At 56.0% G+C, this 17,632-nt stretch overlaps 2 protein-coding genes across 2 annotated transcripts; both read left to right on the top strand.

The window, feature by feature from the left end:
• The first annotated feature begins 1,808 nt into the window (after positions 1–1,808).
• Positions 1,809–11,906, top strand: SLC25A44 (solute carrier family 25 member 44). The gene is made up of 5 exons (XM_054050646.1): positions 1,809–1,973; positions 5,754–5,864; positions 6,817–7,552; positions 9,709–9,836; positions 10,423–11,906. Exons 3-5 carry the CDS (start codon positions 6,931–6,933, stop codon positions 10,612–10,614), a joined length of 942 nt encoding a protein of 313 aa, XP_053906621.1. The 5' UTR covers positions 1,809–1,973; positions 5,754–5,864; positions 6,817–6,930; the 3' UTR covers positions 10,615–11,906.
• A 139-nt stretch (positions 11,907–12,045) lies between these two features.
• Positions 12,046–17,422, top strand: PMF1 (polyamine modulated factor 1). Its single transcript, XM_054050647.1, has 6 exons — positions 12,046–12,355; positions 14,042–14,287; positions 14,627–14,732; positions 15,695–15,795; positions 16,448–16,643; positions 16,988–17,422. Exons 1-6 carry the CDS (start codon positions 12,297–12,299, stop codon positions 17,039–17,041), a joined length of 762 nt encoding a protein of 253 aa, XP_053906622.1. The 5' UTR covers positions 12,046–12,296; the 3' UTR covers positions 17,042–17,422.
• The last annotated feature ends 210 nt before the right edge of the window (positions 17,423–17,632 follow it).

The following is a 17,632-nucleotide window of genomic DNA, read 5'->3' as shown; positions in this document are numbered from 1 at the left end:
GGCGAGGGGCGGCGGGGGGAGATGGAGGCGAGGAGGAGGGGTGGGGGAGAGGAAGGGACACGGGGAGGACGTGGGTGCAGAGGAAGGATGTGGCCATGGGGCAAAGATGTGGGGCCAAAAGTAGAATGTGGCTACGGGGCGAGGACGTGGGGCTGAGAGGAGGATGGACATGGGGCCAAGAGAAATGTGGCCATGGGGTAAGGACGTGGGGCCAAGGGCAAGTGTGGCCATGGGGCAAGAACTAAGGACATAGGGCCAAGGGAAGGACGTGGCCATTGGGCAAAGACAGGGAGCCAAGGACAGGATGTGGGGCCAAAAGCAAATGTGGCCATAGGGTAAGGACATGGGGCAAGGATGTGGGGCCAAGGGGAGGATAGACATGGGGCTAAGAGCAAATGTGGCCATAGGGTAAGGACATGGGGCCAACGGGAGGACGTGGCCATGGGGTAAAGCCATGGGGCAAGGAGCTTCCAACTGGGCAAGCCAAGCCCCAAGCCCAGCAGTCCTTCTCCCCACCCCACAGCATCCCCCCTGCACCTCCAGCCCCCCAACCCTGGTGCTGGGACCCCCGCGGTTGCCCCCTCGCTGCGTTTCTGATGACACTGAGCCTTCTTTTTTGAAGCCGCCTCAGCTGTCGATGTTCCTGCTCTTTGTACAGTGGAGTTTTATATTAAAAGGAAAAGCGACTGCGCCGCACGGCTGCGCCCTGGGGCGACACGGGCACGCGTGCGTGGATGCAGGGGGTGATGCGTGCATGTCGAGGGGTGCAACGAGCGCGCATGTACATGGCTGCGATGGGTGTGTGGGTGCAACCTTTGCGTGGATGCAGGGGGTGATGCGTGCGTGTTCATTGGTGCAACAGATGCATCGGAGCACATCCACGGGCACGACACGCATGGCTGAGGCGTCTGAACGCGTGTGATGTGCACACGCATGCGATGGGCGCAACGTGTGCGTGAGGAGGGGAGCAATGTGTGTGTGTCTCACACGGGTGCAATGTGCGGAAGGGAATGTGCACGTGGGTGTGATGCGCATGGATGCACGGTTCCAACATGCGCAGAGGTGCGTGTGCGTGGATGCTCGTGAGCCGCAACGTGTGCTCCCAGCCCAGAAACCAACCGTGTCCTGGGCTGCATCCAGAGAAGCGCGGCCAGCAGGGAGGGAGGGGATTGTGCCCCTCTGCTCCTCTCTGGGGAGACCTCAGCGGGAGGATTGGGTCCAGTTCTGGAATCCTCAAGATAAGGAGATGGAGCTGTTGGAATGGGTCCAGAGGAGGCTTCAAGGATGATCTGAGGGCTGGAGAACCTCTGTACGAGGACAGGCTGAGAGAGTTGGGGTTGTTCAGCCTGGAGAAGAGAAGGCTCCGAGGAGACCTTAGAGTGACCTTCCAGTACCTGAAGGGACTCCAAGAAAGCTGCGGAGGGGCTGTTCATAAAGGCTGTGGGGATGGGACGAGGGGGAACGGGGATAAACTGGAGAGGGGCAGAGTTAGACTGGACATGAGGAGGAATTTCTTCACCATGAGGGTGGGGAGGCCCTGGCCCAGGTTGCCCAGAGCAGTGGTGCTGCCCCATCCCTGGAGGGGTTCCAGGCCAGGTTGGATGGGGTTTGGAGCCCCTGAGCCAGTGCGAGGTGTCCCTGTCCATTGGCCGCAATTAATTCAGAGCCGCAATTCGGCGCGGCCCCTTTAAGGGGTGGGGGGCGACGCTCCCATCCCGGTTATGCGCATGCGCACTCCGCTTCCCCCGCGCACAGGGGAGGGTCGCGTTCTCCTTACTCCGGGCGGAAGTGCGTGCGGGGTCTTTTCCGGCGCGGCGTCAGCCCGCCTCTAAGATGGCGCCGGATGGAGGGCGCTGATTGCTCGAGGCGCCGCCGTTCACTTCCGGCAGCCGAGCGGGGCCGAAGGGGAGGGGGCGGCCATGGGACGGCGACACCGGCGGGGCCGGGCCGGGGCCTCTGTGAGGCAGCCTGAGGTGAGGGGGCCGGGGACGTGAACGAGCACCGGGGCCTCTTGGCTGAGGAGGCCGGAGCTGCGCCGGGGGGGGGGGGCCTGGAGAGGAGGGGCACCCCGGGGCGGGTGAGGAGGGGGACAGAGAGGAGGAGGAGGAGGTCAAGGGGTCCTGGGATGGGACAGGTGGGAGGGGGACACTGCGGTGTGGATAGGGAGGAGTAGATTGGGGGGCCCTGGAGGAGGTGGGGAGAGAAACTGAGTCCCCGGGGCCTCGGAGAGGGGGCGGTGGGGAAGGAGACAGGAAGGGACAGGGATGAGGGGAGGAGCGGAGGGGGGGGCACCCCGGGCAGGTGAGGAGAGGGAGAGAGGGGAGGAGAGGGTTTGGGGTACCCCAGGGTGGACAGGGAGGAAGATGAGGTCAAGGGTCCTGGGGCAGGGAAGGAGGAGATGCGGTGGGCCTGGGGTGAGCAGGGAGGGGGCAGCGGGAAGGAGGAGGTCGAGGGGCCCTGGGGTTGGAGGGGGGCAGGGATGAGGGGGTTGTGACAGGGACCAGAGAGAGGGGGTCAGAGGGGAGAAGAAGGTTGGGGGGACCCCAGGGTGGACAGGGAGGAGGAGGTCAGGAGGCCCTGGGGTAGGTGAGGAGGGGAATGGAGAGGACTAGGAGGTTGGGGGGCTCTGAGATAAGCAGGGAGGGGGCAGCAGGGAGGAGGAGGTCGAGGGACCCTGGGGTGGGAGGGGGTTGGGGATGGGGGCTCCGGGGCAGGTGAGGAGGACAAGGTCAGGGGAAGGCCTGGGACCTGCAGGGCGGGGACAGCGAGGAGAAGGAGGTCGAGGGGTTCTGCCGTGGGAGGGGAGCAGGGACGAAGGACCTCCGGGTGGATGGGGAGGAGGAGGTCAGGAGGGTCCGGGATGGTTGGGGAGTAGGAGAGGGACAGGGAACCCTGAGGTGGATGGGAAAGGGGACCCTGGAGCAGATGGGAATGGGAATAGAAGGAGAGGCAAAGTTGGGGGAGCCCTGGGGTGGGTGGTGAGGAGACCAGGAGGCCCTGCCTGCCTCATGGAACCGGGGTGCTAAGGTTTCTCCGCATAACCGCTGATGAATGGGTTCTGTGCCCAACCTCACACGTTTGCCACCTCTAGAGCATGTCAGGGTCTTTGGCCGAATGTGGGGCTGAGGTGAGGGCTTTCGTTTCAAGGCAGGGAGAAGGAGGCTGCACCCGCTGCCTCCCCTCCCACACCCACTCCTGCGTGCAGGATGCAGGGGAGGCAGCACAAAGCTGGGGGTGCTTGGGAAGCATCTCAGCCTCGGCAGTCACAGACGGCTGCAGAGGCTGTGTTCATATCCGCTCCCAGCCTGGGCTAACAATGGTAAAGGCTTTGAAAGCGGAGCTGCCTGCTTTAGGCCGGGTTCACTGTAAGAGAAAGGCTTCAAATTTGAGAGACTAGTGGTGGATTCGTTCGATCTCGTGCTTTCCCACTTGAGCGGATCTCCACAGGCAACCACGTCCAGCAGCTGGGGCCTGGCAGGGCAACCTCGCTGCTGACTGCTGGATGCTTCCCAGGCCGTGGTGCTGAGGGATTAGTATGCCAGGCAGGAGACTCCCTCGGCCGGGGCACACAAAAGCCCTGTCTTTATTTGCCAGAGAATCCTATTTGGATACAGGCACAGCAGAACCAGAGTGGAGGGCAGATCGATGGGGCTGCACTTGAGAGGAGGTGAGGTGGTGGCGTCCTACAAAGTTGTGGTCATCTTTGGGAAACTGGAGCTGTGTCCCACAGGTCGCAGCACAAAAGAGACAGGGAGCTGGAGCAGCTCAGCCTGCCTGGCGATCATCTGCCTCGATTGCTGGGCAGAAATTCAAGAAACACTGTTCTATTCGTGGTGAGAAGTCACCAATCCAAGAAGTAGAGATGGATTGAGTTGTTCAAGCGTTGGGGCACAGAACGACTCTGTGACCTGGGGGGAAGGTGCTGCATGCGCGGTTGCTTTGGAGAGTAGGTCAGTTCTTTGAAGATGGTCTGAGGATGGAACACCTCTGCAGTGAGGGAACCTGAGAGTTGGGGTTGTTCAACCTGGACAAGAGGAGGCTCCAAGGAGACCTTAGGACAGCTTCCAGGACTGAAAGGAGCTCCAGGAAATCTGGGGAGGGGGCTTTTCATCAGGGAGTACAGGGAGAAGACAAAGGAAACAGTAAGGGGAGATTAAGATGAGATCTGGGGAGAAATGTTTCCCTGTGAGGGTGGGAGACCCTGGCCCAGGTTGCCCAGAGCAGTGGTGGCTGCCCCATCCCTGGAGGAGTTCCAGGCCAGGTTGGATGGGGCTTGGAGCCCCTGAGCCAGTGGGAGGTGTGGAACTGGATGGACTTTGAGGTCCCTTCCGACCCAACCCATTGTGTGATTAGTGAATCAGTGATGCTTTAATTATAATTAAAGCAATCCAACTTTCGTTTAGGCAAGCCGTGATATTTATTGTCCATTATCGCAGCCCATTGACTGTGACGGTGAAGTGCAGTTTTCTTCGTGCTGGGTAACGCAGGGTTTTCCTGCCCTCCCTGGTGGACCCGGTTGCCCTTGGGTATTTTTGACTTCAGAGCTATGGCAGACGGTGCCGCTTTTTGATACAAAGCAAACGTGTTGCTGGCACAGAGGCAGCAACACAGCCGGTCAGTGGCACCGCCAGCATTTCACAATCATCATTTCTTCTCTAGGCCAGAGGTAAATCGTTGCCCCTTGGTTCCTTATTGCCTATCTCCCCAAACGGCTCCTGGCTGTTTGAGCCCTCTCCGTAAAGGCTGCGATCAAGAGGGAGATGTTTACACCACAGCCCTTCTGCACTGTATGGATAATGTGAAACGGCCCCAGATCAGTGCAGGGTGCATCTTACATTAAATCTGAACGCTCACTCAGTCCAGATTCAAAGTGAATCTGGATTCAGACACTGCTTTTGGCAGACTCGTCCCAGCTCCTCGGTACTGCTCCACTCTCCACTGGTCTGGTTTGTGCCTGTGCACAGACCTCATGTGCTGGAGCCCAGAGTACGAGCTGTGATGCAGCTGCAGTCAGGCCCTCTCTAATCATTTACCAGTTCTGGATTCCTGCAGAGCTATTTTCCTTGTGGAAGGTCCATCCTGGTGGTTGGTGAAATGGCCAGCGTTGTGATGGGTTGGTTCTTTTAGGTGCTTTTCTCTTTTCGTTGTTTGTATGCCCAGCCCTGCAAGGAGCTTAGCATGCACCAAGTTAGGAAAATTACGGCCAAAAGGGGGAGCGGATGGAGCGTCCGGGAAAGCAGCTGCTGGTGAGGGCCAGGAGGTGCAGGATGAGATGCTGGGATAGTGCCTCAGGGCAGCAGCCACACTCAGGAAGGGTGCAGTGGAGGGGCTGGACCAGGACCCCCCTCCTCATCCCTCCGGTCTTAGCTGGATGCTGTACCAGGACCCCCTCCTTGTCCCTCTGGTCCTGGTGGAATGCTGGACCAGGACCACTCTTCTTGCCCCTCGGCCCTGGCGGAATGCTGGATCAAGACCCCTTCCTCGTCCCCCTGGTCCTGGCAGAATGCCCCAACTCAGCAAAGCCGTGAGTGTTATCTTACCACCAGCGATGATGCCATACTGAAAGTGAGGACGGACTTTGCTCACCTTTGCTGGAAAGCACAGTCAGGCTCAGCAGAGAGATCCCTGGGCTTCCCTTATCAGGGTTTTGGCCATCAACGTGGAGACTCTGCCTCACTGTTTGCATTTGCCTTGCTGTCCCATTCCTGCTCCTCTTTTAACGCCTTCTCTTCCCACTTTCTTCTTTTGTACAGAACCTGGACTTGACAAGTGACATCCTGATATCTGGGAGCATCAGAGACTCAGAATGACCAGGGAGAAGCTGCTGTGGTTGCCAGTCCGTCTTCCTGCGTCTTCATTAAAAGGTAGTGCTTGCTATTTGAGCTCTTAAAATCATGGAATCATTGATGTTGGAAAAGACCTCTCAGCTCATCCAGTCCAACTGTCAGCCCAGTCCCACCGTGCCAAACAAACAATGTCCCGAAGTGCCACGGCCACATTGTTTTTGAACCCCTCCAGGGATGGGGACTCCCCTACTGCCCTGGGCAGCCTCTGCCACGGCTTGGCTAACCTTTCCGTGAAGTAATATTTTCTAATCCCCAATCTAAACCTCCCCTGGCACAACTTGAGGCCGTTTCCTCTCTTCCCATCACTTGTCACTTGGGAGGAGAGCCCGACCCTGACTGGCTACAATCTCCTTCCCAGGAGCCTCCTCAGCCTCCTTTTCTTCACATTAACCAGCCCCAGGGCCCTCAGTTGCTCCCACAACCCCTGTTCTCCAGCCCCTTCCCAGCCCGTTCCCTTCTCCGGACACGCTCCAGCCCCTCAAGGTCTTTCTTGGAGTGAGGGGCCTAAAACTGAACCCGGGATTCAAATATTTGAGTCCAGGGGGACAATCCCATCCCTGCTCCTGCTGGCCACCCCATGGCTGATCCAAGCCAGGATGCTGGTGGTCTTCTTGGCCACCTGGGCCACTGCTGGCTCATGTTCAGCCGCTGTCGCCCAGCGCCCCCAAAGTGCTTTCCCCCTTCTCTGCTGTGGATCCCAAGCTGCTTTGCGAAGCCTGACAAGCTTTGCTTTGCTGCAGAGCGGTCTGGACCGTAGGGAGAGCTTCAGGCTGCTGTTAGTTTAAGGAAGCCCTAGTGACGTCAGAATGGGCCACCATCAGCCACGTGAGAGATCCCTGCTTCCTGAGGTTACTGTCCCCTGGCTCTGTCAGCAGAGAGGTTTGCGCAAGGAAAAGCAGCAGCGTGAGGTGACGTCTGCTTTAGCACATTCAGGTGCTGCGTCACCTCCTGGAACTCTTTCTCATTTCAGATGCCAACGCTTCCAGTCTAGGCAACTGGGATAGCACGGCTGAGCCTGGACCTCCGCTGTTCTTCTGAAGTAGATCCAGAGCGTACCCCCTGTCCTGCCTCACTCCAAGGAGTCATGGAGGACAAACGCAACATCCCCATCATTGAGTGGGAGCACCTGGACAAAAGGAAATTCTACGTCTTTGGGATTTGCATGACTATGATGATCCGGGTGAGCGTTTACCCTTTCACGCTCATTCGGACGCGGTTGCAGGTTCAGAAGGGCAAGAGCCTGTACAAAGGGACTTTTGATGCCTTTGTGAAAATCCTGCGGACAGAAGGGACGGTTGGGCTCTACCGTGGCTTCTTGGTCAACACCTTCACCCTGATCTCTGGGCAGTGCTACGTGACGACATACGAGCTCACTCGGAAGTACGTCTCGCGCTACAACAACAACAACGCCGTGAAGTCGCTGGTGGCAGGCGGCTCAGCCTCCCTAGTGGCCCAGAGCATCACGGTGCCCATTGACGTCATCTCCCAGCACCTCATGATGCAGAGGAAAGGAGAAAGCATGGGCAGGTTTAAGGTACAGAACCAAGACGGCAAGCGGGTGTTGGTCTTTGGCCAAACCAAGGACATCATTGTGCAGATCTTCAAGGCCGATGGCTTCAGAGGCTTCTACAGGGGCTACGTGGCCTCGCTGCTCACCTATATCCCCAACAGTGCAGTCTGGTGGCCCTTCTACCACTTCTATGCTGGTAAGTGAAAGGAATATGTCTTATCCCAGGAGACCTCAAAGGCCCTCAGATCGACTCTGAAACTGCAGACCAGCTCGATTTGCTCTTTGATTCAAGGTGGGAGCAGAACCTGTCTTGAAACGGTAGCTGTATCCAATTTAAACAGATTCTGCCACTGTTGAGTGGAAGTTGGAAAAGTAGAGTTAAAGAGTAGGGGTCCGAGAGGACTTAGAACCTCTTGGCTGTAGGCAAGAGGGACTTGATGCTTCTCTTCTAACTTTCTCTTCCGCTAATCCCAAATAACTTTCTGAACGGAAGGGAGAAAAGCTGTTATCTGGCATTGGGCAGAGTTTTGAAGCCACCGTGTAAGTATAAGTCATCTTTCAGCTCACATGGGCTCAGGAGTCTCCTATATGGCAAAAAGGCTTCCAGAGCCACAAATCTGCGAGCCAAACCAAACAACAGGCAGAGACAAAGGCCACATCATCCATGGTTTTGTGTCTTGCTTCAGTTTCCATAGCTTTGAAGCTGGCACCAAGCCTTGTGGTATAAACTACACTGAACAGTGTGTTCTCTCTCCCTGGCTCAGCTCCGGTAATCCTTAGGGTGTTCCCAAATACTAAAGATATCGGCTTGCTAAGATTTATTCTCCCGTAATAATCCTTTAGATTTCTGTTGTGCAGCCTTGCACGTGGTTTTTAGGCCAATATTTACCTAATAGCAATCTGTCTAACAGTCATGATAATGAGAGGCTTAGATTTTGCTCTGCGAGGCTTGAACTATACCTGGGAAATCACCTGCTTTTCAGGATACCGGTGTTGTGAATTTGCCTATCAGAGTGGGTGCATTGTGGTAACTGTGGGAGCGTTGGTCACACATCAGTGCTACATTTAAACAGCAGCTGCAGCTCGGGGTGTTGGTCCAGTCTGAGCTATTTGGGAGTGCTCCCTTCATTCTCCACAGTAACAATTTTTAATGTCAAAATCCGCTTTATGAATTGTAAACTTCCATTCCAAAAAGTTTCCTAAGTGGACATGTAAGAGCAAGCAAGTTGGTACAGAGAGAACGGAGCGTGCTTCTTTGAGGTGTCTGCTCTCTTTCCTGCTCTTCTGCACTGGAAATCAAGACCATAGAAGCGTGGAATGGTTTGGTTTGGAAGGGACCTCAAAGCCCATCCAGTGCCACCCCTGCCATGGGCAGGGACACCTCCCACTGGCTCAGGGGCTCCAAACCCCATCCAACCTGGCCTGGAACCCCTCCAGGGATGGGGCAGCCACCACTGCTCTGGGCAACCTGGGCCAGGGCCTCCCCACCCTCACAGCAAAACATTTCTTCCTAAGATCTCAACCTCCCTTCTTTCAGCTGAAAACCATTACCCCTTGTCCAGTCCCTGCGCTCTCTGCTCAAGAGCCCCTCCCCAGCTTTCTTGGAGCCCCTTTCTGTACTGGAAGTACTGGAAGATGATGCTAAACATCATCCCCCGCTGTCAGAGCCTCTCTGCCTTGGCTGCCTTCTCCAGCCCTCTGTCCCAGGATAGCGTGCCAGCCTCAGCTGGCAGCAGCAGGGATCACGGAACCTTCCTCAGGGTCAAAATCCACTGCTGGCAGCAATGCAGATCCATGTTCTGGGTCACCAGCAGAGCTGCTCCCATCCTTCTTGCCAGGTAGACACAACCACCTCATCATCCGAAGAAACAGGGACTCTTGGACGGTCTTTCACACAACTTTAACCAGTAATAGCGTGGGAGATTCAAATCCCTCTTGCGAGACAGCAAGAGCAGAATGAGGGAATGCCTGGCATGAGCAGCACATAGCGCGTTTCTCCTTAGAGGTCCCACAGCATCATGCCACATGGATATCTCATGAGCAGCATGGTCATTGTCAGCTTTCTGGATCTCTGTGGATCTCTGCAGATAGCTCCTTGTCTAAAGGCTTCCCCCTGCTTTTTTGAGAGGGGTGGATGTTTCCAAACTGTATTTTGGGGACACATAAGCTCATTCTGCCCTTTTTGCCCAGCAGGACTGAGCGCCTGCGTTTGAGCTGATCAGAGACCGCACAGTGGAGCACTGAGCTGCCAAGGTGTTTACAGGCTCAGATCAGTCTAAATTAGCAGGTGTTGGTAAGGAACTGATACGCAGCCATTCGTCTGAAACCTTACTTTGTCTCTCCCATTTCCAGAACAGCTTTCCAGCCTGACTCCTAAAGACTGCCCGCATCTCCTCCTTCAAGCTATATCGGGGCCGCTTGCAGCCGCAACAGCTTCCACACTCACCAACCCGATGGATGTGGTCAGGGCTCGGGTTCAGGTAAGCTCAGCCTGCTTGGCGTGTCTGTCCGCATCGACGCCGTGCTGCAGGGTGGGGCTCGGGCTCAGCAGTTTGGTCTCAGTGGCTTCAGGTAAAGGACGTCCCTTCCCTCGCTCTTCGTGGGTGGTTTTGTCTTAGATATCACACTGCTTCGTTTGCACTCGATGTTAGCAGGAGGCAGCTCAGGTGTCAAAGCTGGCTTCGCCTGCTTGGGCTGCTCCAGTGAGGTTCTCTGGCAGACAGAATCATGGAATCATTGAGGCTGGAAAAGACTTCTAAGCTGATCCAGTCCAAACGTCAGCCCAACCCCACCGGGATGACCAAACCATGTCCTGAAGTGCCCTGGCCACATGGTTTTTGAACCCTTCCAGGGCTGGGGACTCCCCAGCTGCCCTGGGCAGCCTCTGCCAGGGCTTCACCCCCTTTTCAGTAAAGGAATCTTCCCTGATATCCAATCTGGATACTACATCAAGGTCCTTGGACTGCAGTTGATCTGTAGTCTCTAAAGTCTTCAGTTGACGCTGAACCCCAGAGCAGCTCAGCAGGAAGTCTGGTGGCTCCGTGAACTTTTGTTCTGGCTTTGCAGGTGGAAGGCAAGAGCTCCATCATCCTCACCTTCAAACAGCTCGTGGCGGAGGAGGGTCCCTGGGGCCTGACCAAAGGCCTTTCCGCCCGCATCATCTCAGCCACTCCTTCCACCATTGTCATCGTGGTGGGCTATGAAACCCTGAAGAAGCTGAGCCTCCGCCCAGAGCTGGTGGATTCAAGACACTGGTAGAAGCAGCTGGTGGAAGAGAACCCTTCCTCTCAACCTGCTACATCTGGACCTTGACGGTTAACAGCTTGGAGGAGAGGCAGCCACCGGTTCCTTTCTCTCTGGCTGGTTTCACAGCACGAGGCAGAAGCGAGAGCGACTGCAATTCACCTCTATGATTCGATTTAACACAGAGTTCTGCTACTGTCTCTGCTTAAAACGATCAAACTGTGACCCTCGGCAACACCGTTTGCCTGTGACCTTTCATTCAAGAGCCCGGGTGTGCAAACACATCTTGGCAAGTTCCTAATTCCCTTTTTTTTAAATTAAAGACTCGCTGGCTGAAGCAAAAAGCCAGTTTATTCTTTAAATTATTTTAGTCTTTGCCAAACTTCCCAGGAGGGGAAGGGCAGGGTGGATCGGGTGCTCACTGCAGCTGAGCCACGGGCAGCTGGAAGAACAGAATAGACGAGTGAATTCCTCCAGTCACCCACATTTATTTCTAGAAGCTGTGAGACGAGAGTAACCTGGAACCACTCTTAAGACCTTATTTACCGTGTTTTGAGTAGATCTGTACATACCTTATCTGTATGTTCTTGGAAAACGTTTCCTGTCTCTCATCCTTCAAACAGCGAGCTGGCTGATGGGAGCCGAGCTGGCTGTTTGTAATTAGCTGATGGCAATTTTGACACCTAACCTATGTTTTTAATCCATTGTTATTTAATTTTTTTAATGTAGGGAAGCTTATTCTGATTTCTGGGGGGGGGCTGAGCAGTTGTGCTGTGGCCTTGTTCAATGTGAGTGTCCGTCCTGCATGTTCAGGGTGGCTGCTGCCACTTCCCAACTTTAGTTTAAGCACAAACGGAGGCGGAATTTGGAAGTGTCAGATTGCCAAGATGAGAACCGGCGTGATTTAAGCTACAGCTGGATGTGAGGTGGGGAAGAAAAAGCTTGGACTGGCTTTTGATCCAGTTCAAACCCGACTGGTGTGTTCATATTGAATAAGAAGTAATAGTTTGCTGATACTGTGTAAGTTTAAATCCTGCTTATCCTGTTTGGGAAGGGCAAGGACGGTTCTTTGCACACTCTGCTGGATCCAAAACCTTAAGCCATGCTCTGTGTTCGTTACCAGATGCAAACGAGCAGTCGAGCAGTGAAGCGAGAGGCTGCTCCTCGGGGAGGGAGGATGCAGGGGTTGCTTGACTTGGCTCTGCGGGTCCCGGTGTTTGAGATTTGCCTCTCGTGCTGCCAGCCCACGCGTGGTGCCCGCCCCAGTGCGCTGGGTATCCGGGGCTGAGGATAAATAAATAACAGCTGTGTTGTTGCCTCTGTTCAGCTCAGTGCCGTGACAGGGAATTCCTGGTTGTAGCGTTGATCCTGACAGGCTCTCGGAGCTCTCTTTTCACCTGGGACCTGCCGAGTGCGGCTCTTACCTTCATTCCACCATCGGAACACCAACCCGTGCCGAGACCGAAGGACAAGGACAAGGACAGACGGATGCTGCTGCAGCTGGAAAGACGCTTTGATGTTTCAGGGCAGAACCTGGCTACGAGTTACAGCTCATTTAATGGTTGCACATGAGTCATCAAAGGCCTTTTAACCCCACCAGTGATTTCTGCGGCATTAAATACGGTGACATTTGCCTGAGCTGGTGGCAGAACGTGTTCTGCAGGCTGCTCTTCTGTCACCGTTCTGTTTAAAAGAGGATGCCGATCGCCTTTGACAGTGGATTCTGCTCTGAAAAGCAGACCAGCAACATCACAAGGTTGTATTTCGAGTGGTTGACAGCCCCGTTCTCACACAGGCAGCAGTAATACCAGTATTCAAACACCAGTAACCGGCCCCTGCTGGTTCCTAGCAGGGCAAGGCTCAGGGTTTGAGATGCTCTCAAGCTTAATAGTCCTTTGCACCAGCAAAGTCCTTGACAACGAATAAACATCAGAGCCCTTCGGTGCGAAGCCGGCACAGTAGGAAGGGCGCGAGCCCAGGGAGCCGGCAGCTTTCTGACATTTCACAGCAACGTTTCCTTGCTGGTAACACTTTGCCTCTGAGGAGGGACCTGGAAACGATGGCAGTGACTGCACAGAAGGCTGAACAAGCCAGAAAAACCAGGACAAAGCAGGTTTAGTACTTGAAATGAGGATTAGTGGCAAGCGGAGCCCCTTCACAGACTGAGGTTGGGTCTGGTTTGCTCCCACAGCCGTGCCTGGGTGGGAAAGCAGGATCTTCTGCCTCTCCCTCTGACTCGAATGGTTTCTTCTCTCGGCTCCATCATTGCATTTCATTAAGTGGACGCAAACCTTGGTTGATGCGTGGGGTGGGGGGTGTCTGAGGGCTCCCTAGAGAAGGGTGAGGTGTTCTCCCTACTGCGCCCTGCACGGCTGCGGCACTGGAGCCTTCCAGCCCTGTGCGCATTTCAGTGATTGTGGAGTACTCTCTCCAATTCTAGAATCCTCCACATAAGAAGGAGATGGAACTGTTGGAACGGGTCCAGAGGGGGCTACAAACGTGATCCCAGGGCTGGAGCACAGGAGGACGGGCTGAGAGAGTTGGGGCTGTTCAGCCTGGAGAGGAGAAGGCTCCGAGGAGACCTTAGAGTGACCTTCCAGTGCCTGAAGGGGCTCCAGGAAAGCTGCAGAGGGGCTGTTCATAAAGGCTGTGGGGATGGGATGAGGGGGAATGGGGATAAACCGGAGAGGGGCAGATTTAGAGTGGACATCAGGACGAATTTCTTCACTGTGAGGGTGGGGAGGCCCTGGCCCAGGTTGCCCAGAGCAGTGGTGGCTGCCCCATCCCTGGAGGGGTTCCAGGCCAGGTTGGATGGGGCTTGGAGCCCCTGATCCAGAGGGAGGTGTCCCTGCCCATGGCAGGGGTGGGACTGGAGGGGCTTTGAGGTCCCTTCCAACCCAAACTGTTCTGCCCCGGCTAAGGAAGGGGGGGCTGAGGCCGGTAGGGCCACGCCCACATGCAACGAGGCCACGCCCCTAATAGCCGAGTGTCTGCTCATAGAGCTCTTGGCTCCGCCCCTCATTATACAAGCCCCGCCTACAGCTCTTACCCTAATGAGTATGCAAACCACGCCCATATAGCTACTAGCCCCGCCCCAACCGTTGTATCTCCGCCTACTTGGCAATTGGCTCCGCCCTTTAGTCTCCAGGTCACGCCCACTGCTCTCTTGGCCCCGCCCCAATCATCGTGTGTCCTCCCAGCGAGCTCTTGGGGCCCGCCCCTTATTAGCCAAGCCACGCCCACTGAGTTCTTGGTCCCGCCCCTGATTATCCAGACCACGCCCATAGCTCCATTAGCCCCGCCCCAACAGACGATTCCCCGCCCACTGAGCGTTTTAATCCGCCTCCCGTTACCCAGGCCACGCCAAATTGTCTCTTGGCTCCGCCCCCAACGGCTGAGCCCACGCCCATAAAGCTCTTTGACCACGCCTATTATTATCCAGGTCACGCCCACCGCTCTCCGCGTGGGCGGGGCCTCGAGCTCAATCCACCAATGGGAGGCGGCGCGGGAAGTTCTGGTGGCGGAAAATGGCGGCGGCGGCCTCCGCGGAGCCTGTGGAGAGCGGCGCTGGTGGCGATGGAGGCGATGGCGGCGATGGCGGCGATGGCGACCCCCGCGCACCGGGACGCGTCCAGATCTTCGCCACCGTGGTGGACACCTTCCTGGAGAAGCTGATGGCGGCGGGGAGGTGAGGAGGGGGCGGCGGGGACCGGGGCTCCGTGGGTGGGGGTGTCCCAGTGACTCCCAGTCCCCCCAGACCCGTCCTCCACTCCCCCCAGTGGCTCCCAGTCCCTCCCCCGCAATGGCTCCCAGTCTGCCCCCTCCTCCCCAGTGACTCCCAGTCCGACCCCCGCTCCCCAGTGACTCCCAGTCTGTCCCCCCAGTGACTCCCAGTCGGCTCCCCAGTGGCTCCCAGTCTGCCCCCCCGCTCCCCAGTGGCTCCCAGTATACCTCCCGCTCCCCAGTGCCTCCCAGTTTCCCCCCCCCATCCCCAGTTACTCCATCTCCTCCCCCCATGGTGTTGCAGCTACCAGAGGTTTGCGAGCTGCTATCGGAGCTTCTACAAACTCCAGCCTGAGGTGACCAAGAGCATCTACGAGCAGTTTGTGTCCCAGCTGCAGGCGTCCATCAAGGTGAGGGCGGTGGGGACGGTGTCAAAGCGCTGAGCGCAATGGTTCCATCTCATAGAATCGTGGGATGGTTTGGGCTCAAAGGGACCTCAAAGCCCATCCAGTCCCACCCCCTGCCATGGGCAGGGACACCTCCCACTGGATCAGGGGCTCCAAACCCCACCCAACCTGGCCTGGAACCCCTCCAGGGATGGGGCAGCCACCGCTGCTCTGGGCAACCTGGGCCAGGGCCTCCCCACCATCACAGCAAAACATTTCTTCCTAAGATCTCACCTCAATCTCCCCTCTTTCAGCTCAAAACCATTCCCTCTCCCTGCCCTCTTTGACCCAGAGCCTCTCCCCAGCTTTCCTGAAGCCCCTTTCAGTCCTGGAAAAAGGGGCTAAGCCTGTCCTTGTACAGGAACTGCTCCAGCCCTCAGATCATCTCTGTGGCCTCCTCTGGAATTCTGCTATTCTCCTCTTCCTCCCATTTTGTGAACGGTGGAACCAGTTAAGACTGCACCCCAGAGATCCTCCCAGTCCTCTTTGTCTTCCCCAGGCAGAGCTGTGGGATCATTTAAGTTGGAAAAGACCCTTTGGATCATCAGGTCCAACCACAAACCTGGCAGTGCCAACTTCACTGCTACACCATGTCCCTAAGCACCACATCTCCATGTCTTTTAAACATCTCCAGGAATGGTGGCTCAGGATGTGGTGATGCCCAGGACACAGCCTTCATCCCAGGAAAGCGAGGGCTCCCAAGCAGGATTGTCATGGAATCATTAAGGTTGGAAAAGCCCTCTCAATTCATGCAGTCCAACCATCAGCCCAACCCCACCGTGCCAACCAAACCATGGCCCAAAGTGCCACGGCCACACAGTTTTTGAGCCCCTCCAGGGATGGAGACTCCCCCACTGCCCTGGGCAGCTTCTTCCATGCTCACATCTGGGGCCCTGCTGAGTCCCTGCGGTGTCCTTCCTTCACAGGAGGAGATCCAGGAGGTGAAGGATGAAGGGAATCTGGAGATGCTCTTTAATTCACTGGATAAGATGGTGGAGGAGGCAAAGAACCGGGAAGAACCTGCATGGTACGGACATGGGAGCATGTGTGTGTGTCCGTCAGGGGTGAGCGTTGGTCCCCGTGTGGTGTTTTAACTCATGACAACATGTCCTGCTGGCCTTGTGCCATAAGGGAGTTGTTTAAACCTCAGTTTATCTTAACAACAACCTCACTTCATCCAAAATATCCAAAAGCAAGTTTTATCCGCGCTTCTCCAGGTCGTGTGTTTGTGCTTTTTTAATGCGAGGAGATGGGTGGCGCTGAGACTTGAGGGAGGCAGCTTTGGGTTTGGATGATTCCGAAGGCTGCTGGTGCATTTTAGCCACAGCTGCTGTTCCCGTAGGAGCACTTGGCATCGCTTCCCACTGGGATGCAATTCCTTAGGCACGGGAAGTTGAGCGTGCTGCCTTTTATTCCCCCTAAAGGCCATCTGAGTCCTTTAATTCCCGAAAGCATCGTCACGATATGTTTGGGGGGGGGTTAATTCCATCTTGTCTGCCTCTGGACCTCTGCTAACGGCTGAGTTTTGGGTCGGATTCTTCCCATTCTGTGCCAGAGGTAAATCCCAGAGCTGGAGAGCGGATACCTTAGGGCAGCAGCTCAGCACCAGACTGAGGAGCGTGAAACTCGCTGGGCAGGATTGTTGCTCTCTGGTCGTTTCACATCCTCGTTGTTCCCAGGCGTCCCAGCGGGATCCCAGAAGAAGACGTTCGCAGCACCATGGTGCTGTATCTCCTCAAGCACAGGTCATACCTGCAGAAAGTCCTCAAGGAGAAGGTGGAGGAGAACAGGAAAGCGGCAGAGTCTGTGCTTGCAGGGAGGGACAAGATTGCGGAGCTGCAGCGGCTGATCCAAGCTCGCAAACACGCCTGGCAGGTAACGACTAAAACCTCTTCCCTTTGGAGCACCAGCCAGAAAGCAGCGCTCTCTGTGGCCTGGCTGGCAAAGGGCTGCACTGTATTTAAGTCTTTCCCTTCCTGAAGGCCTTACTGAATTCCAGATCCTGCTGGAATTGGCCTGGGGGATTTTCCCTGGAGGTCCTGGCAGTTTGTTTCCCTGTGCGCTGGGTGGGAAGTTCCGTGGATGAGGATGTGGTTTGAGTGGGTTTTGTTCCCCACGGGCTGAGGCCAACAGGGCCTGACGGCTGCCTTGTCCCTGAACGCTGGTGTCCACGGGGAAAAGCACTTTGCCAAGTCCACCGGTGGCCATTTCCCTTCCAGGCAATTAGTAAAGAGCAACGAGAACTCATCACCACGTTCAGGGAGCCCCAGTGAGGACATGGGCAGATCCTGTGACATCCAGGCTCATCCCGGGAGCGTTGCTGCCTCCCTGGGAAGAGAGACTGCACCTGGCGATGCAAACCATGCAACCACATTCACCTTCCAGGGGTTGGAAGAAAGTATCTTCCAGGGGTTGGAAAAGCTGCCAGGATTCATCATTTGATTTAAGTTTGTAGAGAAATAAAAAGAGAGCATGTTGAGATCTTTGGAAAGAGGTCACCATTTCTGATTCATCGCTCGGCTCAAGGAGGAGAAGAATCCTGCAGGTCTGATAGCAGAACACATCTGCACTGGCACTGCTCCAGCGTGATCCCGGGCCTGATCCTGGCTCACAGGGAGCCAAACCTGTGCCTCTGGAGGGGTTTCAGGTACGGAGTACAGAGCAAAGGGGGCTCCTGGTCGTGGAGTGCGTCCAGAGAAGAGCAAAAGAGGGGCTGGAGAACAAGGGTTAGGAGCAGCTGAGGGACCTGGAGTTGTTTGTCCTGGAGAAGAGGAGGCTGAGGAGAGACCTTATTGCTCTCTACAACTACCTGAAAGGAGGTTTGTAGAGAGGAGGGAGCTTTATCCCATTCCTCGTTGCCATTT

This window comes from Cuculus canorus, chromosome 28 (genome assembly GCF_017976375.1).
Source record: "Cuculus canorus isolate bCucCan1 chromosome 28, bCucCan1.pri, whole genome shotgun sequence".
NCBI classification, from domain to species: domain Eukaryota; kingdom Metazoa; phylum Chordata; class Aves; order Cuculiformes; family Cuculidae; genus Cuculus; species Cuculus canorus.
This window is presented reverse-complemented; position numbering and strand designations above follow the sequence as displayed.